This window comes from Ustilaginoidea virens, chromosome 2 (assembly GCF_000687475.1).
Source record: "Ustilaginoidea virens chromosome 2, complete sequence".
Classification (NCBI taxonomy): domain Eukaryota; kingdom Fungi; phylum Ascomycota; class Sordariomycetes; order Hypocreales; family Clavicipitaceae; genus Ustilaginoidea; species Ustilaginoidea virens.
Genome location: NC_057317.1, coordinates 1,713,228 through 1,737,779, shown reverse-complemented (window position 1 = coordinate 1,737,779; position 24,552 = coordinate 1,713,228). Strand labels below are relative to the sequence as shown.

Below are 24,552 nucleotides of genomic sequence, written 5' to 3'. Positions count from 1 at the left end.
TAGACTTCATTGACCATGTCTCAAAAACCAAGTACAGCGAGGCCACATTGGCTCGTCACGTCACAGGAACTCCCCTTTCCGCAGACAAGCCCCTCCCGTTGCTTTCCGACGCAATTTGATCGGTGGGAAGCCCGATCTTCCAAGCCCCGTCCGTTCGGGATAGCCCCGAGGCCTTGGCAAGTTTTCCCCCGCATTCGCAATGTTATGCTCGCAGTCTTGACTCTTGAATGCTATCCGTGGCTGCATACACTGCTGATCAGCGGGGACAACGGGTCCTGGGGTGGCAAGAAACAATCCGTGGAAGCAACTCTCCCCTTAAGGATAGCTGACCTAGATAGGGCTCATTAGAGGGGTAATCTGTAGAAGAGACTTTCCAGGAGGCAGTCAACGCAATTCATGCTCTTCCCAAGGGCAAATAAATAAAAAATGAATAAATAGCTTAATGAGAGACGCGGAGGGTGAGAGGGAAATAGAAAAGAGGGGGGGGGGTACAGAGAAAAGGCGCAAAGAGTCCGAGTTTCGACTTTTTCCCCGTTTGGTGTGCTGCATCCAGTCGTCTGCGTATCCAGGTTCGTCTTTCATCCAGCAATGTTTGTACAAGAGGATTCCACGGATATGAGAATCCCTGTCCCAAGTGGATGGCAAGTCAAAACCAGGGGCTATTCGGACACCGAACTCTCAACGATGCGTCTTGTCGCCCGGTCAAAGAGAAGTGAATGTCCGCAGAGCAGCATTACCAGGCACGCAGAAATCAACGAGTCGTCGATTCAATAGAAGGATCTCGTCGTTTCAGGTAGATACGACCACGGGATTATTCTGAGGGACCATAAACACGGACCGGAGATAATCTGATCTGCCAGGAACAGGTTATGCCTAGAGGTGTGAGTGTTAGATTTAGAATCGACCTCGTCTTAACAGGCTACGTTATACATATTACCATGGAGCACTACTTGCCTCTTCCGCGGAACTCAGGACTCACCTTGTGCCTCTGCACTTTCCCCATCATGGTAGCCTTATCTTTCTCATCTCTTGGCTCCAGGGAACGGAGCCAGACGCACCCGATTGGCTTTGTTGGCAACCACCATTTCTCTGGTTTGAGTCCATGGTCAAAAGGTATGTTGAATTTTGCGCTTTGCCCGATAACTTATTGTCAAGGATGGGTTTTCGACGCCGTCTCGGCAAATTGACAGTCCTGCTGGTGACGGTTCCGCCGCACCGGAGTGAATGAATAGGGTTGCTTCGAGAAGAGAGTCCACGGCTTTGTCGTGACGTGCTGTGCCGCCGAAGAGTCTGTGCTCAGGGTAGTATCGCATGAGGGGCATGACGGTCAGAGTTTGAGATGCATGCAGATAATGCTCGTCGTGCCCTACTTGCTGTGGATTGTGGTCAGTTATACGGGCATTTGGACGTGATCCGTTCTCCACGTCCCCTTGCTTATGCATAGCCATGACCTGTTCGCAGCGGCTCTGAATCCCGATCTCAACAATGATTTTGAAAAGAACATATACCTGGTAATATTCAACAGAAAAAATCGGCCGCATGGCCCTGCCCTTTCCAGGCCCCTGTCAACGCGAGAGGATACGCACAGCAGGTAGCAGCCAAGAGGAAAAAAAAAGTATTAATCATGGCCTCACCGATACGTGCTCGTACTATTGATTCAGTGTTGGTCATCACGTCCCGAACAGGCTGGGGCCAGTCTCGCAGCTGTGCAACCTGTTAATACCTTGCAATCTGACACGTCAAGGCCCAGTCAAGGCCCAGTCAATGTACTCCGTTACGGAAGCTCAGCATTAATCGCATCAACACCTTCAGCCTCAGTGTCTCAGCAAGTGTTTCATGTTTCATCGCGAACTCCACGCGCCGCGTGTAATCTTGGGCACCGCGGTCATCTCGGTTACCTCTCACGGAAAAGGAAAGAGCCACCCATCGACTTGTCAGCGAGTGTGAGTCACGCAAACCCCGGCAGATCAAACATCAAGGACGTGTTGCTGGCGGCCATGTCCTGGATCGTTTCGATGTCGTTTCTTGTCATTCGCCCAATCGTCGTCAGCTACCGTGTTGGTTCTTCAAATTTCTTCAACAAGCAATGGCCCCTTTTCCTTGCTGGCTCATTTGTTCACATGAAGGAAGCTCGCGAGGTTTCGGGCCTGCCAACGGATGACGGACGGCTGTTGCCCCACTACAGTATAACAATCGGTGAAGCCCTGTAACTGCAGCGCCTGACAGCCCTGCAAGAATCAGGCAGGCACCCGTGAGCAGGCACCTACCAGACATATTGTTGCCCAAATCGTCCCACCTGATAGGTGCAGCAAGTCGATATTTTGGAGCTTTCAGGCTCCGAGTTCCACTTCGGAAGTTTTCAGACGTTTACGTTTGACTTTTTGTTGTTTGTTTTGTGATTTTTTTTCAATACCCCCTTCTGCTCGTTGTTGTCCACTCCCTGTTTCTTCCGCTCCAAGCAGGAGAAAAATTTTCAAGGTGATTTCTCATGGCAAACTGGCATCCATTCGTTCGTATTCGGTAAACTGGTCCAAAGTGGCCCACGGGAGCGGGAAAGCTGGACAGATGCATCACTGGCTTTCTGTGGTATAAAATGTCAAGTCCTGTCACTGACACGACAGACTGACCTGCAAATGCAACCAGCCACTGGCCTTGGTTACTCCGCGCCTTGACCCTTGAGCCGAAGTTTTCACGGTCGATCCAGTCAAGAGACCGTCTAGTCGGTCTAGTCGGTCTAATCGGTCGGTCTAATCGGTCTAATCGGTCTAATCGGTCTAATCGGTCTTGTCGCCCTTGCCCGCCCTTGCCGTCCTTGTTGCCCTTGAGCCACGCCACAAGTCGGCAGTCCCACTTTCCACTTCCAACCAGATTTAATGATACCTTTGCACTCGCCACTTTCCCATTGCCGCCAAGCCCCGCCCCGCCACAACGCACCGACATTACCAGCTCCATCAACGAACGTAGATTACACGCTGATTTAGCGATTCGAGTCCAACAGTCTTCCCCCGCGACAAAAACCACGATCCCCCCGCCTGCAGCAGATCCCGGGTCGGCCATCGCGCGCGGAAATCATACAAGCAACACGCTGCTAGAGCTTTCCGTCTCCGGCCACTGCCCTTCACAGCGTTCTTCTCGTCATTGCGCAGTGTGCATGGTCTGATTCTGCCATTTGCTGCGGAAACGGCTGCGCCATCCGCTCCAACCAAGACTTGTTCCTCATCGCTTCGTCCGGTCCCCCCCCCCCCCTTTTCCCCCCGCCATGAGCGGCTCCGATTCGATCCCCGCGACGCCGGAGGATATGGAAGGATCAAACGACTTGGAGGCTCCAATCTCGTCTGCAGGTGAGGGTGATACTTTAGAGTCCAATGCTTCTTCTTCTTCAGACGCCGACCCATCACCAGTACCCGACACCGACAAGTCAAAGCGGATGCCATCGCTCCGGTCCGTGTCTGATCCGCCCAACATGAATCCAAACTCGACAGCAATGGGCCTGTTGGGAAGGGCGAGAAAGCCGCAAAATACTCAGCCAGCGCTTGCTGCTGGCTCGGGCGGTGCCATGAACAACGATGTCATGGCCCGGGCCCTTGCTCTCCACAGAGCTCGCATGGGATCGTCGCCCATGGGATCGTCGCCCATGGGCTCTTCACCAATCGGCGCGTCCCCAAACTCGTCCTCGCCTTCTTTTGCCGGCCCCGGCTCCAGGCCCGGGCAAAACGGCTTTCCTGGGCTGGGCCTACCTGCCAATGCGATGCATCGGCCGGGCCCCGTAGCCCAACACTGGTCCGACCCAGGCTTGAAGCCGTCCCTGAGCGCGAGAAGAGCCAACAAGTTTGGCATGAAACTGTCGGAAATGGGAAGCGGTGCCTCGACACCCACTCCGGGGCTCAAACGCACGGGCGCCCCCAAGTTGTCCGACCTCACGGGCGAACCGCCAGCCGACGAGCAACCAAAGGCGAACAAATCCACGCTCGGGTCTAAACTTGATGACTTCAAGAAGTACATCGATGCCGACAAGGGCTGGATCACGTTTGATGGAGCCGCCACCATCACCAACACTGGGGTCAACTTTGCCAACGGCCGAACGTTTGCCATTTCACTCGACGAGATTCAAATACAAGGAGAACTTGGCAAAGGCAACTACGGTACCGTGTACAAGGTCAGACATGCCAAGCCGACAGTCCCACGCTTCGGCCAAGGCCTGTCCGGCATACGCCTACAACACACCTTGTCGGATCCGTTGATCAAGTCAGAGGACAATGACGACGGCGCAAAGGAAGACGCGGGCGGCAAAGAAACAACGGGCAAGCTGATGGCCATGAAGGAAATCCGCCTTGAACTCGACGATGCCAAGTTCTCGACCATCTTGAAAGAGCTCGTCATTCTCCACGAATGCGTGTCGCCATACATCATCGACTTTTACGGGGCCTTTTTCCAAGAGGGTGCCGTATACATGTGCATAGAGTACATGGATGGAGGGTCCATCGATAAGCTGTACTCTGGAGGCATCCCCGAGAGCGTGTTGCGGAAAATTACCTTTTCCACTGTAAGGGGTCTCAAGTCGCTGAAGGACGAGCACAACATTATCCACCGCGACGTGAAGCCAACAAACATCCTGGTCAACACGCGAGGCCAGGTCAAGATATGCGATTTCGGCGTCAGCGGTAACCTGGTGGCCAGCATAGCCAGGACGAACATTGGTTGTCAGAGCTACATGGCCCCGGAACGAATATCTGGCGGGGGTTTGGCGGCGCCAGGCTCTTCTGATGGCACCTATAGCGTGCAAAGCGACATCTGGAGCTTGGGGCTGACAATCATCGAATGCGCCATGGGTCGCTACCCTTATCCGCCTGAAGTATCGTCCACAATCTTCAGCCAGCTCAATGTAAGTTGCTCTTGTCACCCGGGGAACTCCAACACACACACGCACGCACACACACACACACACACACATACACATCATTCAAGGCTAAATGTATGCTAACCAACAATCGTCAACGTCATAAGGCCATTGTGGAAGGCGACCCGCCTGATCTTCCCGGCGAGGGGTATTCAGATACGGCTCAGAACTTTGTATCGAGCTGTCTGCACAAGGTGCCCAAGATGAGAGCCACCTACCCCATGCTGCTGAACCACCCTTGGTTACAATCCTTCTCCAAGCCCCATACCATCACAGAGGAGGTCGAAGAAGGGGAAGATGCAGACAAGTTAGCCGAAGCTGTCGGGCAACTTGACCTAGGAGCGGACAATACCGACGACCCTGAAGTGGCGGCATGGGTACGACAAGTTCTCAAGAGCTGCCTTGTCGAACCACCAAGCAAGCCCGGCAGCACACGTCCAGCTTTGCATGCAGCCCCGTTGGACTCTGTCAGCCCCGTCGACAGTCCGTTTTCCTGAGCAGAGCTCCAAGACCATCGAACGAGACCAAACGTTGAAATTCTTATTCTTTTCCCCTTGTTGGAAACGACAAAGAAACGCTGAAACACCTATTTATTCCCTTCTGGATTATCGTTACCCCCTTTTTGACCGAATAGGCATTGCGACATGCCCACACAGAGCTGGTATCTGCTTCGGCTGCCGGGGTACCAGGCCGCGTCATCAATGATGAGACCTCCACGCCGAGACGGGGAGTCGGTTTTGGCTATTCCCCCGTCCGCTTGCCCGCTTGAACGCTCGCCAAGGGGGCTCTCGGTCTTGGTACTGCCTCCTCCCTTACTTCCCCCTGCGCGTCATTCTTATCTCTGGCTACATGGGCATATGAGGAGCAACGAGCAGCATATTTTTATTTTTTGGTCTTCTTCTTCTCTCGTTTTCCTCCTAGACAGACGCTGCATCTTGTGCGAGTAGGACAAGCAGTGGAACTATTTCTATTTTATTTTTTGTATTGGTGGAGGAGCGGGCGAGGGTGAATCACATGCAAATGCTGGGGCGGAGGCGCAGATGGAGATGGTGATGGAGCCAGGTGTAGTTGGAGCGGAGCTAGATGAGAGGAATTCACAAGTCCTCTGGGTTTTCAGATTTTGACGTGATATCTGCTTCCGTGGCATGACTGTTTGGAGTGCCACACGACAGACGCAAGCATGTCCACTCGTCGTCACCTTGTCGTGGGTTTGATCAAAAATAGGGGTTTGGGCACCGATAGCACATAAGCTTCAATTAGATTAAATTAGCAGCGTGCAGCCACGAGTAAAAGCACATGTCGCATCTAACGGCAAAGGGTATCCAACTCGTCCACCATGTTTTTCTCATCGGCCGCCGCATGCAAATGAGTGAGAGTGCCGGCCAAGCTATTACATATATGTAGGCCCAATGTACACCAGGTGATTCACTCCCCGATTTCCTCCTTTTGGTTACCCAGTTTCATCGCAAGACGTTGGCATCGTGAGTAGCGTGAACAAAATGCATGGTGAGCATCAAAACAAAGAGCAGAAGCTTGTCCAGGGGGAAAGGAAAAAACAGCCAACGCCGATACGATGAAGGAAGGACTCGGTTGAGGTGAGACGGGGCATTAGGGGAGAGCGAGGGGCGGGGGGGAATATTAGTGCTCCATTCTTTGTTGCGTCGTCTCGGTTTGGATGAGGAGCGGAGGGAGGAAGTGTTGATTTTGGCTGCGAATGCATTGTAACGGCCGCCGGCGTGTCTCGCGGGTGCTGGCTATTCATGTAGTGGTGTGAAAGGAAGCGAGGAGCGCATCCGGCAGGCAAGCAATTATCACGTGGGTGCCGCGCGCCGCCTGTGGGATAGGGGGTACCCAGCTGCGGCCATTTAGGAGTATTCGTCCTTGACCCGGCGGCCTTCGAGGGATCGCGTGCTAGGCTTGCGGCCAAAGACGCCTCCGCTGCTGCCGTCGCCCCGGATGCCCAGGGCAAACAGAATGGTGGCAAGCAGGAGCGCGGCGTAGCTGCCCCAGACCCAGCCGAAGCCGTACGCTCCGAGAGAGGCGTCGCGGCCGGCGTCGTGGAACCGGTCGCGCGCCTTGACGAAAGTAGCGGTGAAGAGGGACGAGGCGACGGTGTGGAAGACGAGGGCAAGCGCGGCGACGAAGAAGCTGAGGGCGGCGCCTAGACGCCCGCAGCAGGCCAGGAAGCCCGAGAAGAAGGCCAGGACCTCGAAGAAGAGGGTGATGAGGAAGAAGACCCAGCCGAAGCGCCACAGGTAGAAGAAGTGGTACGAGGTGGTGCCGGAGCCGTAGCTGCCGCCCAGGCCGTCGGGCACGTTGCTGGCGCCGCTGGCCCAGGCCCAGCCGAAGGGCATGGCGGCCTTGGCGCCGGTGCAGTCGAGGTTGCCGTCGCCGCAGACGTAGAAGTAGGTCCACTGGGACGAGGCCCGGGCCCCCGTGATGCCGCTGGTGTCGGCGCGCAGGAAGTACGTCTTGTTGAGCGGCGTCGAGTTGCTGACGCCGGCGAGGATGGTGAAGAAGAGGAACAGGATGGACGTGGCCAGCAAGACGAGGCCGCCCAGGCCGAGGGGGAGGTCTGCATCAATCCCGCGTCAGCTTCTTGTCCCGGGCAGCAACATTTCTTTGGAAGCTCCGAGGGCGACGGGCTTATCCTGGCAGGGCTGCGCTGGGAGGTACGAGGGGGGCCGGGAGTCGCATCATCCGAGGGAGGATGCTGATGCTATGCCGCGCCGCGCCGCGCCGGGTGGCGGAAAGACATTGAAGACTTACTCTTGGGCATTGCGAATCGCCCGAAGCCTGGCAGCTACGGTGGTGCACGCTGGGTTGAGTGAAGCGGTCAGACGATTTACTTGCGAGGCACAGAGCGCAGTCCGGAGGGGGTGGATAAGTCTGACGTCGGAGGTAGACTGGCGACTTGCAGCACAGGGAGGACTAGGAAAATGAGAAGAAAAGGAAAAAAAAAAGGTCAGTGACGGGACGAGAGCAAGGGTGTACGCCAGGTAATTAAGCCGCATGATCAATGATGGATGGCTTGTTGGTGGTAGCTGGACGGAGCAGTTTGCATGCATACCCCAGGGGGGGGGGTACGAAGCCGAAGGGGTTGGGGGAAGGGGGGGGGTGGGGGTGGCGATGCTAGTGCAAAGACGGCCCTGCAGTTAGCTTTAGCGGTACCTCGCCTGGCTTCGGTGCTGGAAGTGTGGGCGTCAGGGGCGCAAATCTTGCTTTTGCGACCAGTCATCACGTGCATTTCTCGAGGTGTCACTGCAAGGCGTGCGAGGCGTACATGGCGTGGCGTGGGCGCAGTGGCTGGTTGGCGGGCTGTCAATTTCAATGCTCTGTTTTTTTCGGGACGGCCAGGGCTGTCCGGCAGCTGGCTGGGGTCTGGTCGCTTGGATGCTGTCAACTGTCTGCCGGCCTTGCCATCGACAGCAGCAGCAGCAGCAGCAAGTACCAAGCACCACCATGTCGAGTGGGGCACAGGCAGCTGAGCTACTCGGTACATGCAGCAAAGGTTAATGTCCTTTTATTTGGGGCCCATGGCAGCTTCGAGGACATGCGCAATAACACGGGCAGATGCGAAATCAACCCCTTGCCGTGATGCAATCTGCGCCCCAGGTGTTCTTTAGCCGAGCGAAAAAAAAAAAAAATAATAATAATAATAAAACAATTTCATCATGCGGTAAATCACTTATCCGTGGTCGCGGTCCGCAACAAACTCGTCAAGCCTGCAGCGCCAACTTGTCTTGTTGGGTTGCGTCTGGTCTGATGGCGAGCCCGGGTGGGTCGAAGCCGCTGCTGATGACGACAACCAAAGGGCCGGCCGAGACGCTGATTGGCTCAATTGGGCGAGCCCGTCGTGCGCGCCCCCTCTTACGTCTCTCTCTCCCTCTCTCTCCCTCTCTCTTTTTTTTTTTTTTTTTTTTTTTTTTTCTCCCGCTCGTCATGTCACATAAAGAGTATGACGTCGCCGCAGCGACGCAGTTCTTTTCTCGAGGGAGCAAAAAGCAAAACCAGTCGAGTTGGCAGCAGAGCGAGAGCGAGAGCGAGAGCGAGACCAAGTCGAAATGATGCGCCGACTCGGGCAGCGCCAAATCTGGACCTGGTGCGAAGCCGAAGCCGAGCTAGCGACCATTTGGCGGCTATTGTTTTGCCTGGAGAGCTGGTATGTCCTGCGCTTTTCCTTGCTCGACTGGCATGCAGGGTTTGCCATGCAGATGCCGAGCCACTTGGGAGGCCGGGGCCCGGGAGCATTATGCTGCCTGGTCAAGCATGCATCAAATTGATCGTTTCCAAGCTGGCAGGTGCTTGTTCAACAGCTCATCGATTGCATGATTGGCAGGGCAGCGAGCGACTGGGGCGCAAGGATGGCGGAGGCCCACTGGCGGGAACTTGTGCCGTCTGGTGGCCCCAGGTGGTGGGTGGTGGGTGGTGGGTCCAAGCCCTGGTCCTCGGCCTTGATTGGCTCTTTGTCTCTGCTGTGACGACGTCATTACCTTGCAGTCCCTCGGCCTACGGAACAAAGCAGTGGCGGTTTGGTACCGAGTACGGAGTAGTTCAGACATGTTGGGCCAGACATGCCGTTTCTCTCCCCGTCCTGGAGCTTGTCACCAGCATGATGAGCTCACGAATGGCTGGCGGCTGGCGGCTGTCAGATGCCAACGATGCCTCCGCATTTGGCGGCGTTGCCCCCGTCCAGGTTCGGATCGGTCGACTTCTTCCTGCGCATTGCCGGGCTTAACCGTTGAATAGTGACACTGCTCACGTCCTTGAATCATGATAATCATGCCAGCTGGGGCATCTCGACAGCGGTCTATTGTCCGCAATGCAGCAGCTCAACATGAGCCGCGAAATCGCAGCATTCAAATCAATGCTCCTCAAAGGGCACGGGGAGCTACACGACATTTCCCGGTCCCTGGCGGTTTTCGAAACAACAAGCTGCGCAACCCCCAAGGCAGGCGACGGTCTCTGAAGGATGCAATACCTCGCCCTTGGTAGGACGGAGCCGACGTTGCGGCAAGGCATCAGGCATGCGGCTCAGGACCAGACCTCCCGCTTGGACAAGTTGGCGTCCCCAGCATCGCTGTGTTGTAAGCCCCCCTGCCTGCAGTACTGTAGGAAACAACCAGCGAAAGCCAGCAGCGAGACTGCCCAAGGCCAAGGCTTGGTGGCCGTTTCATCATGTTTCCCCGACCAGCAAAGCCGGAACGTTTGAAATCAGACATGCCCAGTGTGGATGTTTCAGAATAGGGGAATTCTGATAATCGTGAATTCGGTTGGAAAAAAGCACCTTGACGGGGGCATGCCCCTTTTCGATGAGCTTTGCTGCGAACGCACTGCTACACCTCACCGCGGAAACGGATGCATAGGACAAAGTTATAGCCAGGAATTCCACAACGCCGGCAACATGCAATGGCTGCAGCATCCAATGACCCTTTTCTGATGCAGACCCAAGTTCATTCATCAAAAGCGCTGACTGAAGCAATGCTGGGAGCGACAGGACTGGAGCAAACGTTTGGACACAGTCGCACACCAAGTCTATAGTGAGCTATACACGGATAGCTTCTTTGGCTTGTTCAGCTATTGCAACGAGAGCTGTCTATTTCTACGAGTTTCCAGGGCGGCAACTGAGCACAAGAATCGAGACCATCGTTGCAGCCGCATCCCGCAGAAACTGACCACCACATCCGAGGTCTAAACGAAGCTTTTACCTACATAAAAAGCGGTAAACCGTCCCTTATTTCGGAGAATACATTCTTGCGGGTTGCTCTCGAAGCAAGCATGACTCCCTCCGCACACGCATGATTCGTCGCAGCCGCTGGCGCCGACACAACCCAGTAATCTGTCCTCGAAATGCTGCTCAGGTCGTCCGGAAGCACCATGGCAAAGCATCAGGACTTGAAAAACTAGCCACGCTGACGCTCTCGCCCAAGCAATGTGCAGCCGAGCCAAGACAAGGATGAATGCGCGAGTCACAGCCCCGCATCGGCATCCCAGCCCAAACGACATGACTGGCAGTGATTCAACCACCAGCCGCTAACGATGCCGTACGTGATTGCCGTCACTAGCATCAGAGGGCTGGCAAAGCCCTCCGAGAGCCGGCTGGGCCGCTCCATAACGAAACATCACCACCAGGCGTCTCTTAAGCGAACCAACTACTACCAACGCGCCCAAGTCTCGCTCGAACCTGGACGAAAGACCATGGTCGCACAGCCTGTTGTTGGACAAGTAATACCCGTCATTTGCGCACTCGGCCAAAGGAACGGAACACGCCATTTCTTTCGTGAAGAAGTTCTGCAAATGGCTATTCTAAAACAATAAGGCAACCCCACCCAGCGGTGAGATGGCCGAGTTGGTTATGGCGTCAGGTTAAGGTTACCTTAGCAGCAGTTTCCTGATGGAGCAATCCTCCTGGGTTCGAGTCCCAGTCTCATCAGATTGTTTATTTTTGCATTTCGTTATGCAGGTGATGTCCTTTTTTTTTTCTGGGACACGCCAGGATTTTGGTTTTATTAGATAAACGACTTATAGTTCTTTTTATCTGTCGCTCTGCTTTGATGAAACCCGTGCGACGAGGCTGGAGTGTTATTTGCCCTAAACAAAAAGGCCCCCCTGAGCTTTCCCTCATTCAGTATAGCATAGCATGCCGCTGAAACGGTGCGGCAAGGCGACTTTGTACATAAACGGGCAAAACTAGCCGAAGGACATGATTGGTGAGATGGCCGAGTTGGTTATGGCGTCAGGTTAAGGTTACCTTAACGTTAACATCCTGATGGAGCAATCCTCCTGGGTTCGAGTCCCAGTCTCATCATTATTTTTTTGTCTCTTCGCTGCTCGTCCGTTCATGCACACATTTTTTTTCTTCCTCGAGTCATTCACGTGCATGCCAGAGATAAGGACATCATTCGCCGTGCAGCTACACGCAAGGTTGACGGTGAGATGGCCGAGTTGGTTATGGCGTCAGGTTAAGGTCACCTTAACACCAGCATCCTGATGGAGCAATCCTCCTGGGTTCGAGTCCCAGTCTCATCATGCGATATTTTTGCGCCTGTTTCTGTTTCCACGTGCGCGCATCGCAGGCTTCTTTTTCTGTTTCTGCATCTTTCTTTCTCGAATTAGCTGCCTTTTTTGGAGGGGGAAGGTTGGGGGCGGGGGCGGTTATCTTTCGTGCGGGCTCATGTGCGGGAGGCGCCGATCAAAGATAAGAACTTGACCTAATGTAATGACCGCGATAGGGCCAACTTGGACCCATTCCAGGATCCAAACCAGCAACTCCAAGCATGAATTCGCTTTGCTCCTTTTACATATTGGAAAAGTCACCCATGGTAAGGTCACCGCCGGTGCAGCTCGTGACGACGTGAAGCCTCATCCCGATTTCACCGCTTCTGACCTCTGGGCAGTGCAGCCCACCCTAGGATCGCTTTCAAGAGGGGAGAATGGCCAACGCCCATGCAGCCTAGGGAGTTTCAATCAACAGTTCGTCCGCATGCCGAGTCAACATTAGGCGCGAGCATGACGCGTAGTTGAGCCGGACGTTGAAATAGCGAAGAGTGTCCAAAGCTAGACTTGAAGCCAAGTGATTATACTCGCGGCTGTGGATAGCTCCATCCCCAAATGCGCAGGATGGGCTTCCATCCCCAGGCCATCCAAGAATCAGAACACGGCATCGAAAAGATACGTTGGGTTAAACGGTCCGCGATGTGGCCTCGGCGAAAGAATCCACGCCTCCATGACGGCACGAGATGCTGCAGATTCGGCATCGCCTCTTGCGGATGGGCATGAAGGTTTCGGGCTCCACGCTGGCAATCGAGACTAGCGAACGAGGCGTGATTGCAACGCGGTCGCAGATGCCGTGCCGAGTCACTTCTGTGATGGGGATACAGAGCAGTGACAAGGCATCAAAACTCAATGGTCTATGCCGCGTAGACGGTGAAGCTTTGAGTACTGCAAGTTTAATAATCAAAACCCAAAAAAAAAAAGCCTCGCACACAGTCATGAAACCTTGCTCCGTGTGGCTTGCAACGCTCGATGAGACTGGTCATTCGCCACTGGCGAGGTCCACGCCGGATTACGAGCCGAGCGGCAGCGTTCCTCGCATTCTTCAAGCTCTGACTGTACGGAGTACTGCACCTCGAGGCTGTCTTTCAACGAGCTAGACGACGGAACCTGCAGCAGCTCATTAAAAAGCGCAGGGAGGGTTATGCTAATAAGACTTATTTGTCAGCCAGTTCTCTCGCCTGCGACGAAGCCTGTCGCCGCCACAGGATCGCTAGCATAAGGCTGGAAACAAAAAAGACAGGCTCTGTATCGCGGGCAAAACGGGCAAAAACAAAAAAAAATAAAAATGAAATAAAAATACAAAAGAGAGAGAGAAAGAGGGAGAGAGAGAGAGAGATCTTTGAAGAGCGCGTCGTCGTATGCGGACAGGCAGCTGCTACATACTACGCGCCCTGCCTGCCCCGGGCTTGTTTCTGGAAGCGAATCGATCAATTGGGTTTTTGCTTCCAAACCTACACTCGGAGCTGTCCGGGCGGACCTAAGAATTAGGTCGGGCGGACTTAAGAAATCGGGGCATGCTAGACCGCGTATTGCCAAATGGCATGTTTCAAGCAGCGAAGTTTAAAACTATCCATGACAAAAGGGTTCCTGGCAACCGGTCCAGTGTCCTACGTCAAACTGCTGTGTGGTCAACAGGGAGGCGGCGGGTCGCTAACTTGAAGCCGCGTATTAGACACGACCGCCAGCCCGGCAATAAGACGGCCGAATATCATCAGCCTTCAGGATCCAGGTTTGATTGTTGATTATTACTAAGGTGGCACAAAGGAGCCACAAAGAGCTGGCTTTCATAGAAACAAACAAGACCGGCGATTACTTGTGCATACGTTTTCCACGGCGCCAATGGGGCCAGGAGAGGAGAAGACGAGGGAGGAGACGAGGGAGAAGAGACGCAAGCTGCACGAAGCTGCGTAGGGCTGATGGTGCCAAGAATCGACATCGAGTAACATTCTTGGCAAACCCTCACCGGACGCGATAAAGGCAGCCCAGGCCTGATGGTATGTAGCACGTCCACCGTAGCAGTGGCAGGGGCAGTGGTGATGCACGGCTACAAGTGACGGCGGTAGCGGTCATGGCAGGAGAAGTGATGGTCTCAACTGGGTCTTGGTCTGGTGGCAGCGGCAGCTCAGGCTGTCAAGTCTGGTCATGGTCAACTGGCTGGTTTCATCTGGCCTGTTGTCCGGGGCGGTCCAGACTCCGGACTCGGCAGCCCACGGGGCCTTGAAGCTGGAGGGAATCGGCCGGTGGCTTGCCATAAGCTTTGGACGAGTTGTCTCACCACCCGAGCCAGATCCAAGCCGACGTTTGGTCCGTGGCTTCCGCCGGCCGTCCACGTCAACCCACCCACCCAAGCGCCAAGAGGGTGACTAAGTATGAGTAACTGCGAGCCGGAGATCTGACTGCCTTGCGCCTTTGTCTGCCGGCACGGCAAGGCCAGGGCGTTTGGAGTCGTCCCCATGGACGACATGTCTTCCGGCTTCCGATAAGTAATAAAAGGCCGCACCATCGCCGAGCCAGTGCGCTTCCTTGGCCTTCAACTGCCCAGTCCCTATAAATCCGGCGCTGCGCTCGGTTCCTGGTACAAGCAGCCAGCAACTCGAACCTGAAGGACACCCAGGGTAAGTCGACAACGAGACTCGTTGGACACGGACCGTCTTCCCCCCTTTCACCCCGGGGCAAGCCCCTCCTCCCCTCCCCTTCCTCCTCGCGGCGGAACAAGGAAACAGTCGGGCTAACCTCATGTTTCCAGCCCGCCCCCCGTCTCATCCCAGCTGATATGCAGTACGGCCTCGCCTTGATGCTGACCGTGCTCGTCACCGCCGTCCCGGCCTGCAAGGAAATCGGGCAGGAGTGCCTGGGGGACTCGGAGTGCTGTCTAGCTGGCCTCCGCCCGATCCAATGCGACAGACTTACCAGAAGGTGCGGGTTTTATATCCGTCAATGCAGAAGGGAGGGCATGTCGTGCTTTCTCAACGCGAAATCTCCATGGGGGAGGTGTTGCGGCGGCTTTAGCTGCAGCCCGCGCAGCTACAAGTGCATCTTCACGGGGCCGAATTTCAAGAGGAGCGCGGAACCCGATGCCACGGCGGGCTCGGCACGTGGGGAAGAAGAAGAAGAAGAAGAAGAAGAAGAAGAAGAAGAAGAAGAAGAAGCGGACTAGGGACGATTGCCCTGGCGCGCTGCAGCGGCCTGGTCATGCTCAGGCATTGGCGGCAAGGACCTGGCACACCAGGTGCCGCTAAACGCTAAGCGCCAAGCAGACAGAGCCGAGATTGGTTTCCTTCCTTCCTGTATATATATTTATCCTCTTGTTGGTTCCTACGAGAAAACGGCACGGGTAACGGGCTTCATGGTTACGACGCATGATGTACATGACACTGCTCTAATCAGCAACGCACATAGATATTCACCACAATGTATCTACCATCAGCTTGTATGACATCGTCATCCTCCTGTGTACGGCGTTCATGTACAGTTTCTTGATTGAGCCCAGAGACTGCACCTTCCTAGCAGGTCAACGTACCGCCCACGGTATTAGGTAATAGACGATTCTGCTACATGGCTCGGTCACATGCCATGCTGTGTTCACTGAGTTGTCCATGTAGATAATTAATTTAAACCCGCCGTACTTATTATCATTCACATGTTCCTCGTAAATTGACTCGTAAATTGACTCTTTAGATAGGTGCCTCGGTGGAACGCTTGGGGGTTTCGCGGAGCAAACGGCGGGTTGCCTCAGGCACTCTGCGGAATTAATTTTGTGGGTGCACGGACCAAGAGGAGCCTGGGCGATAATAAATCCAAAATCTTTTCCCATCTTCGCCTCATCGACCTGTCGTTACAACAACCAGAGTCTGCCGGCCGACCAACCAGAATGACTTGAAACGTCTCCTTCTCTGCCTCTTCCTTCTTAGCCATGTCTATGTCTATGTCGAGGATCTTTGTCAAGGGACTGCCTCCCAACATCACCGAGGCAGAGTTTCGCAGGCACTTTTCTGCCAAAAACCGCGAGATTACCGATGTCAAATTGATCCCTCAGCGTCGCATCGGCTACGTAGGATACAAAAATGCGGCTGATGCCACCGGTGCTGTCAAGTACTTCAACAGGTCCTACATTCGTATGTCCAAGCTGTCCGTAGAGGCTGCACGACCTGTAAGCTCACCACTCATATCACTGACCCCTGACTATCCCTTGGCAATGCCGCCTGACTTTCGAAACGCAACAGATTTCAGACCCAGCCTTGGCCAAAGGACACAATGGCCCAACGCGCACCACAGCGCCAGGACACCAACCCGCCACCCCGCATGCAGACCATGACAAGGATTCGAACGCCAAGAAGCGGAAACGGGATGAATCCCACGCTTCCGACCCGAAGCTGCGGGAGTTTCTGCAGGTCATGGGGACGGGACGGGACGGTGTCATTGCAGATGTTTTGATTCCCAAGGATGCATCAGACCCTCTCTTGGAATCAGGGGGTGTTGTTGTGCCAGAGGGGGAAAGTGATGAAGAATACGAACAAATACCCTCCAGAAAGGAGAAGTTGAGAAAGTTGCATGCCCACCAAGACAAAACAGACGTGGCGAGAGAGAAACGGTCCATGTCCGAGGAGAAGGCGCAAGACGGTATCACAGCAGTGAACAGTGGGGGACAAAACGTCGTGCAAATGGAATCACACATGACCGGCCACGAACCGCAAACTGTCCCAGCTACTGACGACGACTGGCTGCGATCGCGGACCAATAGGCTGCTGGATCTCATGGATCCTGATGACCTCTCCTCCGAGCCAGCAGCGATACCCACATCAGGCGACAGTTTGCAGAAACAAGACGCCAATGGTGACAAATCATCGTTGCATTCCTCAGACAAACTGGCGCCCGACGCGGCTGAACTGCCGGTGGCGAGCAAATGCAATGCAGAGGACGATGCTGTGGATGCCATCTCTCGCACATCTCGGCTCTTTGTCCGGAATCTTCCCTACAGCACAACTGAGGATGATCTCCGAGACGCTTTCGACAAATTTGGACCCCTTGAAGAGGTACGTTTGACGCTGCGTTTTATGTAATTGACACAGACACCATCACATCCACCCCTCAATGGCGCTATGATGAACCCCAAGATAGGGACAGCTTATACTCTGGTATATGATGTGAACCTGGGCGAAAATTTTTGTAGATGCTTCGACTGTCTGAGCCTGCCACGTGATTTGTTGCGAATAACAAATCCTCATCCTCCTCTGTTGATCCTATACACGAAATGGAGTTGCACTGACTTTCTGGAAAGGTACACCTGCCCGTAACCGCTGCCGGGTCAACAAAGGGATTTGCTCTAGTTCTTTTCGTTGCCCCGTCTGACGCGGTCAAAGCATTCCAAGCAATGGATGGCGCAACCTTCCAAGGGCGTATCATCCACATCCTCCCAGCCAGCCCGAAACGGGGGCAGGGATTGGATGAATTTGAACTATCCAAGCTGCCACTGAAGAAGCAGAACATGATGCGCAAGAAGGCCGAGGCTGCTTCCAGCAGTTTCAACTGGAACTCGCTGTACATGAACCAGGATGCCGTCAACGCCTCCGTTGCCAAACGGCTGGGTGTTTCTAAATCCGAGATGCTGGATCCCACATCGGCTGACAGCGCCATCAAGCAAGCCATTGCAGAAACTACCGTCATTCAGGAAACAAAGGCATACTTTGCCGCCAACGGAGTGGATCTGGAAGCCTTTAAGTCCCAGAAGCGAGGGGACACCACCATACTGGTCAAGAACTTTCCGTACGGCACTACGATGGAAGAGCTTAGAAAACTCTTTGAGGAGCATGGCCAAGTACTCAACGTGCTGATGCCCCCCACGGGCACCATAGCTATTGTGCAATTTGCGCAAGCAAACGATGCCAAACTCGCTTTCGCCAAGCTGGCCTACAGGAGAATCAAAGACAGTGTGCTCTTTCTGGAGAAGGGACCCAAAGACTTGTTCAAAGGTGACGCTGCTGAGCAGGCCAGCCGGATGGTCGATCGACAGGCGGCAGGTGTGTCAAAATTTAGTGTTAGTGAGCTGTTGTCAAGCGGCGACAAGGCGGAAGAGGTGGAGACAACCTCACTCTTCATCCGCAACCTAAACTTCGCCACAACCACTACCCGGCTGGCTGAAGCCTTCCAGTCTCTCGACGGATTTGTATCAGCAAGAGTGAAAACCAAGATGGACCCCAAGAAAGCCGGCCAGACGCTCAGTATGGGGTTTGGCTTCGCCGAGTTTCGCACCAAGGCCCAGGCCCAGGCAGCGATTAAAGCCATGGATGGGTACGTTCTTGACGGCCACACGCTGGGAGTGAAGGCGTCGCACAAGGGCCATGACGCTGCCGAGGAAAGAAGGCGAGAAGACCGGGCCAAGAAGGCAGCGGCGCAAAGAACAAAGATTGTCATAAAGAACCTGCCTTTCCAAGTGACCAAGAAAGATGTTCGGTCGCTGCTCGGGACTTACGGCCAGCTCAGGTCTGTCCGCGTCCCGAAAAAGGCCGACATGACTGCAAGAGGGTTTGCCTTTGCCGACTTTGTGACAGCCCGAGAAGCAGAGAATGCACTGCACGCGTTGAAGGACACTCACCTTCTTGGCCGTCGTCTAGTACTAGACTTTGCGGAAGCGGAGGCCGTTGATGCTGAAGAAGAGATTGAGAAAATGCAGCGCAAAATAGGGCGCCAAGTGAATACGGTGGCCCTTCAGCGATTGACGGGCGGAGGGAGAAAGAAGGTGAATATCGGTAATGACGGGGAGGAGCTCGAGGTTTAGCACCTGAGGACCAAAGCAGTCTAACGAGACTTTCGGCTTTTGCCAATGCGTAAGAAGCGTTGGGCAAAAAGCTGACTATGCCTATTCCTTCTTGTCCCCGGCCCACGCTTCGTCGCTGCATCCCTTGGGAAGGGCAGTGTAAGGTACCCGTCGCAGGCATCTGTCCCGAACCAGCTGAGCTTGTCAAGGCGCCGCGCCGGGATTGGAGCAAGTGACACATGGCGATGCTTCGCGTGGTGGTAGCGGATTGGTGGCTGCCAGGTACCAAGAATGCGGCCCCACGGAACCGAAGGATGTCGAGGCTCAATGGTGTCTGATCTCAATTTCTTTCGCATGCCGATGCCATTCTCGACAGCGAAGCGTCCCGGGCTTGCCTTGGCTAACAGCAAGGTGATCGACGACCGGCGCTGGTGGGCGCGACCCGCTTTAACCAAGTCTGGTGAGCGACTCCCTCCCTTGCGTGCCGACGCCCTCGCTGCCGAAGCACGACACAGGTGTTCTAGCTCCGTTTGCCCTGCTGGTCTTCGTGACTGGTCCTCGATTGGCCTGTTGGCTGAGGTTGTGTCCTCTTTCGGTCGAAGGCACAAGACTACATGGAGCCTCTAAGTCACAAACGGACGACGGACCCCAATCCCCACTGCCTGGGCCGGTTCCTATCTGGGACCACACCCCCGGCTCTCCTTTCCACCCTTCCTCCTTGGGATGCCGAGCAGAAAGGATCTCGATAATTGGGCTGAGGAGGGGCCAATGAAAAAAAAAATTAAAATAAAAGATGGGTAATCGTGTTCACCCTTTGTCAATATGGCCTAGCCTGCTGAGGGTTGTCCTTCCTGGCACCGATACGTCTTGGATTTATACAGTCTTGGATCCTCCCGGGAAATAACGCTTCGTTCCAGTCGAATTCGTCACTCTTTTCGAGTTTTGATACATTTATCCCACCATTCCACATCTACAAAATTCCTCTCAGCATTTCTTGTCCTCTTCAACTCACTCTTCTTTGTGTCTTCCATACGTTTGTGGGTTGTGGTCAGTGTACGAGTCTGCAACTGCGTTGTCGTGTGCTCAGCAAGCAACGAGCCTTGCTCCTCGTTCTCGGCCCATTCCCGACATTCCTCTTGGCAGGCACTGACTGTTGTTGAACACGATTCCCTCCCCCCAGCAATGTCTGCACTCTACCAGCCGAGGCCTGCGCTGCCCTCTCAGCGTTACTCTCAGTCTCCAGACTATGTTGACACAAGGCGTAGTATGCAAGCTGGCAGAGTTCCACTGAGAGAGTCTAATGGCAACGCACAAGCACATGGCTACAACGGTTTGGTCTCGTGCTGCTACCAAAACAACGTGGCATTGCCTCTCGCCTTGCAGTCCACGATTCCCCCTCCCGTGGTTCCCTCACAATCACTTGACTGCCTTTACAGAGACCCAACCCGACGTCAACAGCATCGCCTCCAGAGAAGATCCAAGACGCCTATCAACCCTCTTTATTTCTGGCCGGCCTTCCGTCAGTATCGTAGTAGACAAGCCCACAAGGAAACCCAAAAGGACAAAGGCGGCGTCTGGCGCCGAACTGAACTCGAAGATGCCTTTGTCGACGGTAAGTGGCTCTCACAATCTGACCAGGCAACACGAATCGTACGCCACTGGACTGCTATGCTAACAAATGGGTCTCTAGCCGTGTTGCTCATGCCCCATATGGGTCGTCGCAAGTTCTCCATGGGTGGCAAGCTGCATGGACGCAACATGCTGATTAGTGAATACATTTTTGTCATTTGCGTTGCCGTCTTGGGAAGCAAGGAGATTTTTCGAATCGACAACAGCAATGAGAGTATCGAACAGATGGGACGCAAGCAGGTCTCCAGTCATATGCAGGTTGTCAAGAAGTTTTTTGAAGACCTCCGATGTTGTATGCAGGCTCTTTTCCCCCCCTGCCCACCACTGTCTGAAACTGAAACCTTTCGGGAGCATCTCGCTAATCACAGGCTACCGCCACAGTCCATTTCCTGTTCCCGGCTGAGGATAAGAAGGAACCAGGGTCCACCAACTCGGATGACTATTATGATGAAGAAGAGCAAGAGTCCTTCAAGTCCAACCCTGTCCTCACAGCTCTAGCCGAAGGGCGAGTTCCTGATGTCAAGCCCAACTACGACTATTTCTCGCAGCTGCTGAGTCTTCAATCCTCGATATGCGTGCGACCAAAGACGTGCGAGATCTTTGTGTCGTCTTCTGATATCAAAATTCGAGACGACGGTGCTTTTGACGCCCATGATACTCCCCTGGATCAGGCGTCTTTCCCGCACTTCAACAGGTACTCAAACTGCGACGACAGCCCCAACGTCCTCGGCAAAGATGTTCTCCTGCATGAGTACACCCGATCTCTGGATCGAACCACCTCGGCCTGCGCCAAGACTGTGACTCGCCGGTGGCAAAAGGATGCCTCGGCCATGTATGAGACCCTTGACCTACCCAGCCATGATGAGGACTGCTTGTTGCTGGAGATGTGCGCAACCCTCGAGCTGCACGAGCAGGCCAAGTTCCCATCCGGATCCGAACTCACTGGGTTTGTCGAAGTGGCCATTGCTCAACCGGCGTTGCATAACCATCGCTGGAAGTGCATAACGCGGCTTATGAAACCAGTCGAGCTCCACAGCGACGACGGCAAGCCGGGGGTGTACATCAATGAAAGCGGTATTCACCGCCGTGGATGCAGCGACGCCAAGGCCGACTGCGACTGTCACGGTCGCCCTCGACAGGATATTCACGTTCCTTTCCCTGCCGTTGAGTGGGCCAGCATCCTCAGCATGGCGGTGCAGTATCCCGACGTCGAGCATCAGCGGGCGAGGGAGAAGCGGCGCCGGTACGCAAATGGCCAGGGAAAGCAGCCGGACCGCGCCGGCAGTAAGCGCAAGCGTTCGGACGAGGAGGGCGACGCCGCCTCGTGGTCCCGCCGAGAGCCGAGCGGCAGCGACCTGATATGCAAGGTTGCCATGTATCAGGAGCTCTGGTCCTGCGCACCAGACTCCAACCAATGGACCCGACGGGCCATAATATTCTGGCGTTTCAACACGACAAACCAGTGGCACAAATACACGCCCGTGTTTAGGTCCGCCGGAACCACCTGGCGATGGTTGACCATGAACGACCCGATGTCGCGCTACCACCAACAAAGGGCCTTGATCTACCCGCAAACGGGCGTCGCAAGAGATGCCGTCATGTCTCCCACTCCGTCCATCAACCAACATCTCACAGCGGCCATGAACGAGACGTTTAACGCATGGGATCACGGCGGCCACGCTCACGCTCCTCACGCTCCTCACGCTCCTCCCGCCCCACCCGCTCGCCATGTTGCCCCTCTGCAAACCCCCAACAGCAGCGTTGTCCTATACGAATCCTTCTCCAACGGGCTCGCCACGCCTCCACCAACAGCGACGCTGCCCGCAACCTACCCCTCGGGTACGTTTGACAACAGGAGCAACAGCTTCGACGCCAGGAGCGGCAGTTTGGAAGACGACATGGGGTCGAGCAGCAAGGTGACTTTCCTCCCCAGCAACGGCCCGCCGCCGCCCCCGCAGCAGAGGGACGAGAGACGAGCATCTCCGCTGGGCAACAGCCAGCCGTTTTTTGAGGACGAAGCGTCGTTCCCCGAGGTCAAGCCCATCAACACCGCGGCCGCCTCGTACATGGCCGTAACTGCATCTCTCGAGATGCCAAGCCCGCTCGTGTATGACAACTCTTCAGTCAACTCGAGCAACGTTCCAAGCTGGGACATGTCTGCCCTGGAAGGCTGGCCAGCAGCTTCGCCACCAACCAGCAGGGCGAACGAATGGGGGCCGGGGCCCAAGATTGAATCCCCGGGTGATCACCACGCGGCTGCCATGTGGGGGCCTCCACAGTGGCCCTTGTCTGCTGGAGCGGCGGCGGGCTCGCACGAGAGAGATGGCAGCCCGAGACCGTTGAAGAGGAGAAGAGAGGCGGCAGATGCCGGGGCGGCGGCCAATGCTGCTGAATGGTAATGGGTTGAAGAGACGTGGGGAAAAAAAAAAAGGGGGAAACAAAAAGAGGGTGAGGGGGAATCTCGCAGGGCTGGCTAAATCTCTAATCTGGTGGTACTCCGTACAGGCAGGCTCGTTGGAGTGCGCAAAACGGGAGTAATGATGCGGACATGAGGACGGAATCGGCAATGGGCGTTTGGGGTGCAACTCGAGTGATGGGCTTTTTCTCGGACACGTCTTTTGATTCGGCCAGGGTGAAAATACCACGGCATGATTGCAATCCTGAACTCAACTAAACGCCCTCCTTTGCCAAAGCTCATGCTGATTGATGGTGATGACTTGTGTGACTTCCGACGCCCCGGGGATGGATGGAAGGCCTGCATTCCCAGTCTTGCGTGCCTGGGGCTAACAAGGCGGCACGTTTCCGAACAACCTCGCAGCCTGCTCTGCTGTCATGTCAATCCAACCAACCAGCCAGCTTGTGTGTGTGTGTGTGTGTGTGTGTGTGTGTGTGTGTGTGTGTGTGTATCTGTGCCTGGCTTCGTTCTGCCGCATGACCGCCCCCCACCGGGCCCAAGAAAGGTAAACTTCACTTCCCCCCTGGCGCCCCCTTCCCCAGGGGTCAACGGCAGACCCGAAGCAAGTCAAGTGCCGCGTTTCCCCCCTCAGGAAACCACATCTCGATGCAGACAGGCTGGGGCGTGCAGGCCGGAGCGGATAACCCCTGACTAGCTTGATCCAGGGAGAAGCAGGGTTGGCGCGAGGGGGATCAACGCGCCATCGCGTCCGAAAGGGCGCGCCACGCGGGCAAGCCACTTTAGATCATCTGACCTGTCGGGGGGGGGGGGGCATCATGATGACGTAGAGGGGCGGCGAAGGGGCCTGGATGAAAGTGAGGTTGTGCGGAACTTGGGCAACGGGCGAGAATGGGTTACGTGGACGTGCTGAGCTTGGTGTGTGGAGTGAGTGACTGGTCTAGGTCTGGGAGCGGGAAAAAAAAAAAAAAAGAAGAAGAAGCAACAAGATTGGATCGGACGGATGGTGAGAATTGCGTTGCATTCTTGGGGAGTGGGTGGATTTTGCAAAGGCCGGGTGACGCTGCTGGTTGTGCTGGTTGTGCTGGTTGTGCTGGTTGTGCTGGTTGTGCTGGTTGTGCTGGTTGTGCTGGTTGTGCTGGTTGTGCTGGTTGTGCTGGTGGGCGCGTGACACGTGCGGTCAGGTGTCAGGTCAACTGGTGTGCCGCGGAGACGACGCCAACCAAGCAACTACCGCCACTAGTTGTTGACCTAGGAAACTAGTCTAGCAAAGTACGGACGTAGTTGACCCGACGGGGCATTTCGACGGCGACTTCGGAAAGGTCTGGTACCCAGGGCGCAGGGCGCAGGGCGCAAAGCACGGCACGCGCACCGGGGCTGCTGCCGGCATCTACCTAACGAATCTATCGTCGTCACCCACCGTCCCCTCTGCCGTCCCCTCTGCCGTCCAGCCGGGTTTTGGCCCGTCTCGACTCTGAGCCGTCTGCCCGACTTGCCGTGGGCGCACGACGGCCCAGCAAAGTTGAACTGAACTGAACCGAACCGAACCGGTCAAAGGCGCAACAGGGAGGCAAACCCCAGGCCAAAGAAAAGCCCCTGGACAACAAAAACACCAGGCACCGGACTGCCCCGAGCAGGCGGCGCGGACGTGCTGGGCACTGCACGAGCGAGAGGCGGCAAAGGCCCAACCCGGAACCGAGTTTAGGCCGTGGTTTGGGTGTTTGCTGTCCACGGGGCTTGGGGGGACACATTTGGCTGGACGACCCGTGGACGACCCGTGGACGAAGTCGAGTCGCACGCGGT

The 24,552-nt window shown here is 55.2% G+C and overlaps 9 protein-coding genes across 9 annotated transcripts; 6 read left to right on the top strand and 3 right to left on the bottom strand.

The window, feature by feature from the left end:
• Positions 1–867: 867 nt before the first annotated feature.
• UV8b_02208 (uncharacterized protein) lies at positions 868–1,541 on the bottom strand (the record flags this gene model as incomplete). The annotated part of the gene is made up of 4 exons (XM_043139706.1): positions 868–873; positions 980–1,089; positions 1,217–1,373; positions 1,509–1,541. The coding sequence occupies 4 exons, from the start codon at positions 1,539–1,541 to the stop codon at positions 868–870; spliced, it is 306 nt and encodes a 101-aa protein (XP_042995640.1).
• A 1,718-nt stretch (positions 1,542–3,259) lies between these two features.
• Positions 3,260–5,394, top strand: UV8b_02207 (uncharacterized protein; the record flags this gene model as incomplete). Its single annotated transcript, XM_043139705.1, has 2 exons — positions 3,260–4,882; positions 5,005–5,394. 2 exons carry the CDS (start codon positions 3,260–3,262, stop codon positions 5,392–5,394), a joined length of 2,013 nt encoding a protein of 670 aa, XP_042995639.1.
• Positions 5,395–6,762: 1,368 nt separating this feature from the next.
• UV8b_02206 (uncharacterized protein) lies at positions 6,763–7,676 on the bottom strand (the record flags this gene model as incomplete). Its single annotated transcript, XM_043139704.1, has 2 exons — positions 6,763–7,472; positions 7,667–7,676. The coding sequence occupies 2 exons, from the start codon at positions 7,674–7,676 to the stop codon at positions 6,763–6,765; spliced, it is 720 nt and encodes a 239-aa protein (XP_042995638.1).
• A 1,495-nt stretch (positions 7,677–9,171) lies between these two features.
• Positions 9,172–9,459, bottom strand: UV8b_02205 (uncharacterized protein; the record flags this gene model as incomplete). Its single annotated transcript, XM_043139703.1, has 1 exon — positions 9,172–9,459. The coding sequence occupies one exon, from the start codon at positions 9,457–9,459 to the stop codon at positions 9,172–9,174; it is 288 nt and encodes a 95-aa protein (XP_042995637.1).
• A 50-nt stretch (positions 9,460–9,509) lies between these two features.
• On the top strand, positions 9,510–9,866 carry UV8b_02204 (uncharacterized protein; the record flags this gene model as incomplete). The annotated part of the gene is made up of 2 exons (XM_043139702.1): positions 9,510–9,593; positions 9,687–9,866. 2 exons carry the CDS (start codon positions 9,510–9,512, stop codon positions 9,864–9,866), a joined length of 264 nt encoding a protein of 87 aa, XP_042995636.1.
• Positions 9,867–13,792: 3,926 nt separating this feature from the next.
• On the top strand, positions 13,793–15,110 carry UV8b_02203 (uncharacterized protein; the record flags this gene model as incomplete). Its single annotated transcript, XM_043139701.1, has 3 exons — positions 13,793–13,860; positions 14,559–14,568; positions 14,700–15,110. The coding sequence occupies 3 exons, from the start codon at positions 13,793–13,795 to the stop codon at positions 15,108–15,110; spliced, it is 489 nt and encodes a 162-aa protein (XP_042995635.1).
• Positions 15,111–15,866: 756 nt separating this feature from the next.
• On the top strand, positions 15,867–18,728 carry UV8b_02202 (uncharacterized protein; the record flags this gene model as incomplete). The annotated part of the gene is made up of 3 exons (XM_043139700.1): positions 15,867–16,103; positions 16,177–16,986; positions 17,232–18,728. 3 exons carry the CDS (start codon positions 15,867–15,869, stop codon positions 18,726–18,728), a joined length of 2,544 nt encoding a protein of 847 aa, XP_042995634.1.
• A 270-nt stretch (positions 18,729–18,998) lies between these two features.
• Positions 18,999–19,334, top strand: UV8b_02201 (uncharacterized protein; the record flags this gene model as incomplete). Its single annotated transcript, XM_043139699.1, has 1 exon — positions 18,999–19,334. One exon carries the CDS (start codon positions 18,999–19,001, stop codon positions 19,332–19,334), a length of 336 nt encoding a protein of 111 aa, XP_042995633.1.
• Positions 19,335–19,889: 555 nt separating this feature from the next.
• Positions 19,890–22,735, top strand: UV8b_02200 (uncharacterized protein; the record flags this gene model as incomplete). The annotated part of the gene is made up of 3 exons (XM_043139698.1): positions 19,890–20,319; positions 20,398–20,628; positions 20,718–22,735. 3 exons carry the CDS (start codon positions 19,890–19,892, stop codon positions 22,733–22,735), a joined length of 2,679 nt encoding a protein of 892 aa, XP_042995632.1.
• Positions 22,736–24,552: the final 1,817 nt, after the last annotated feature.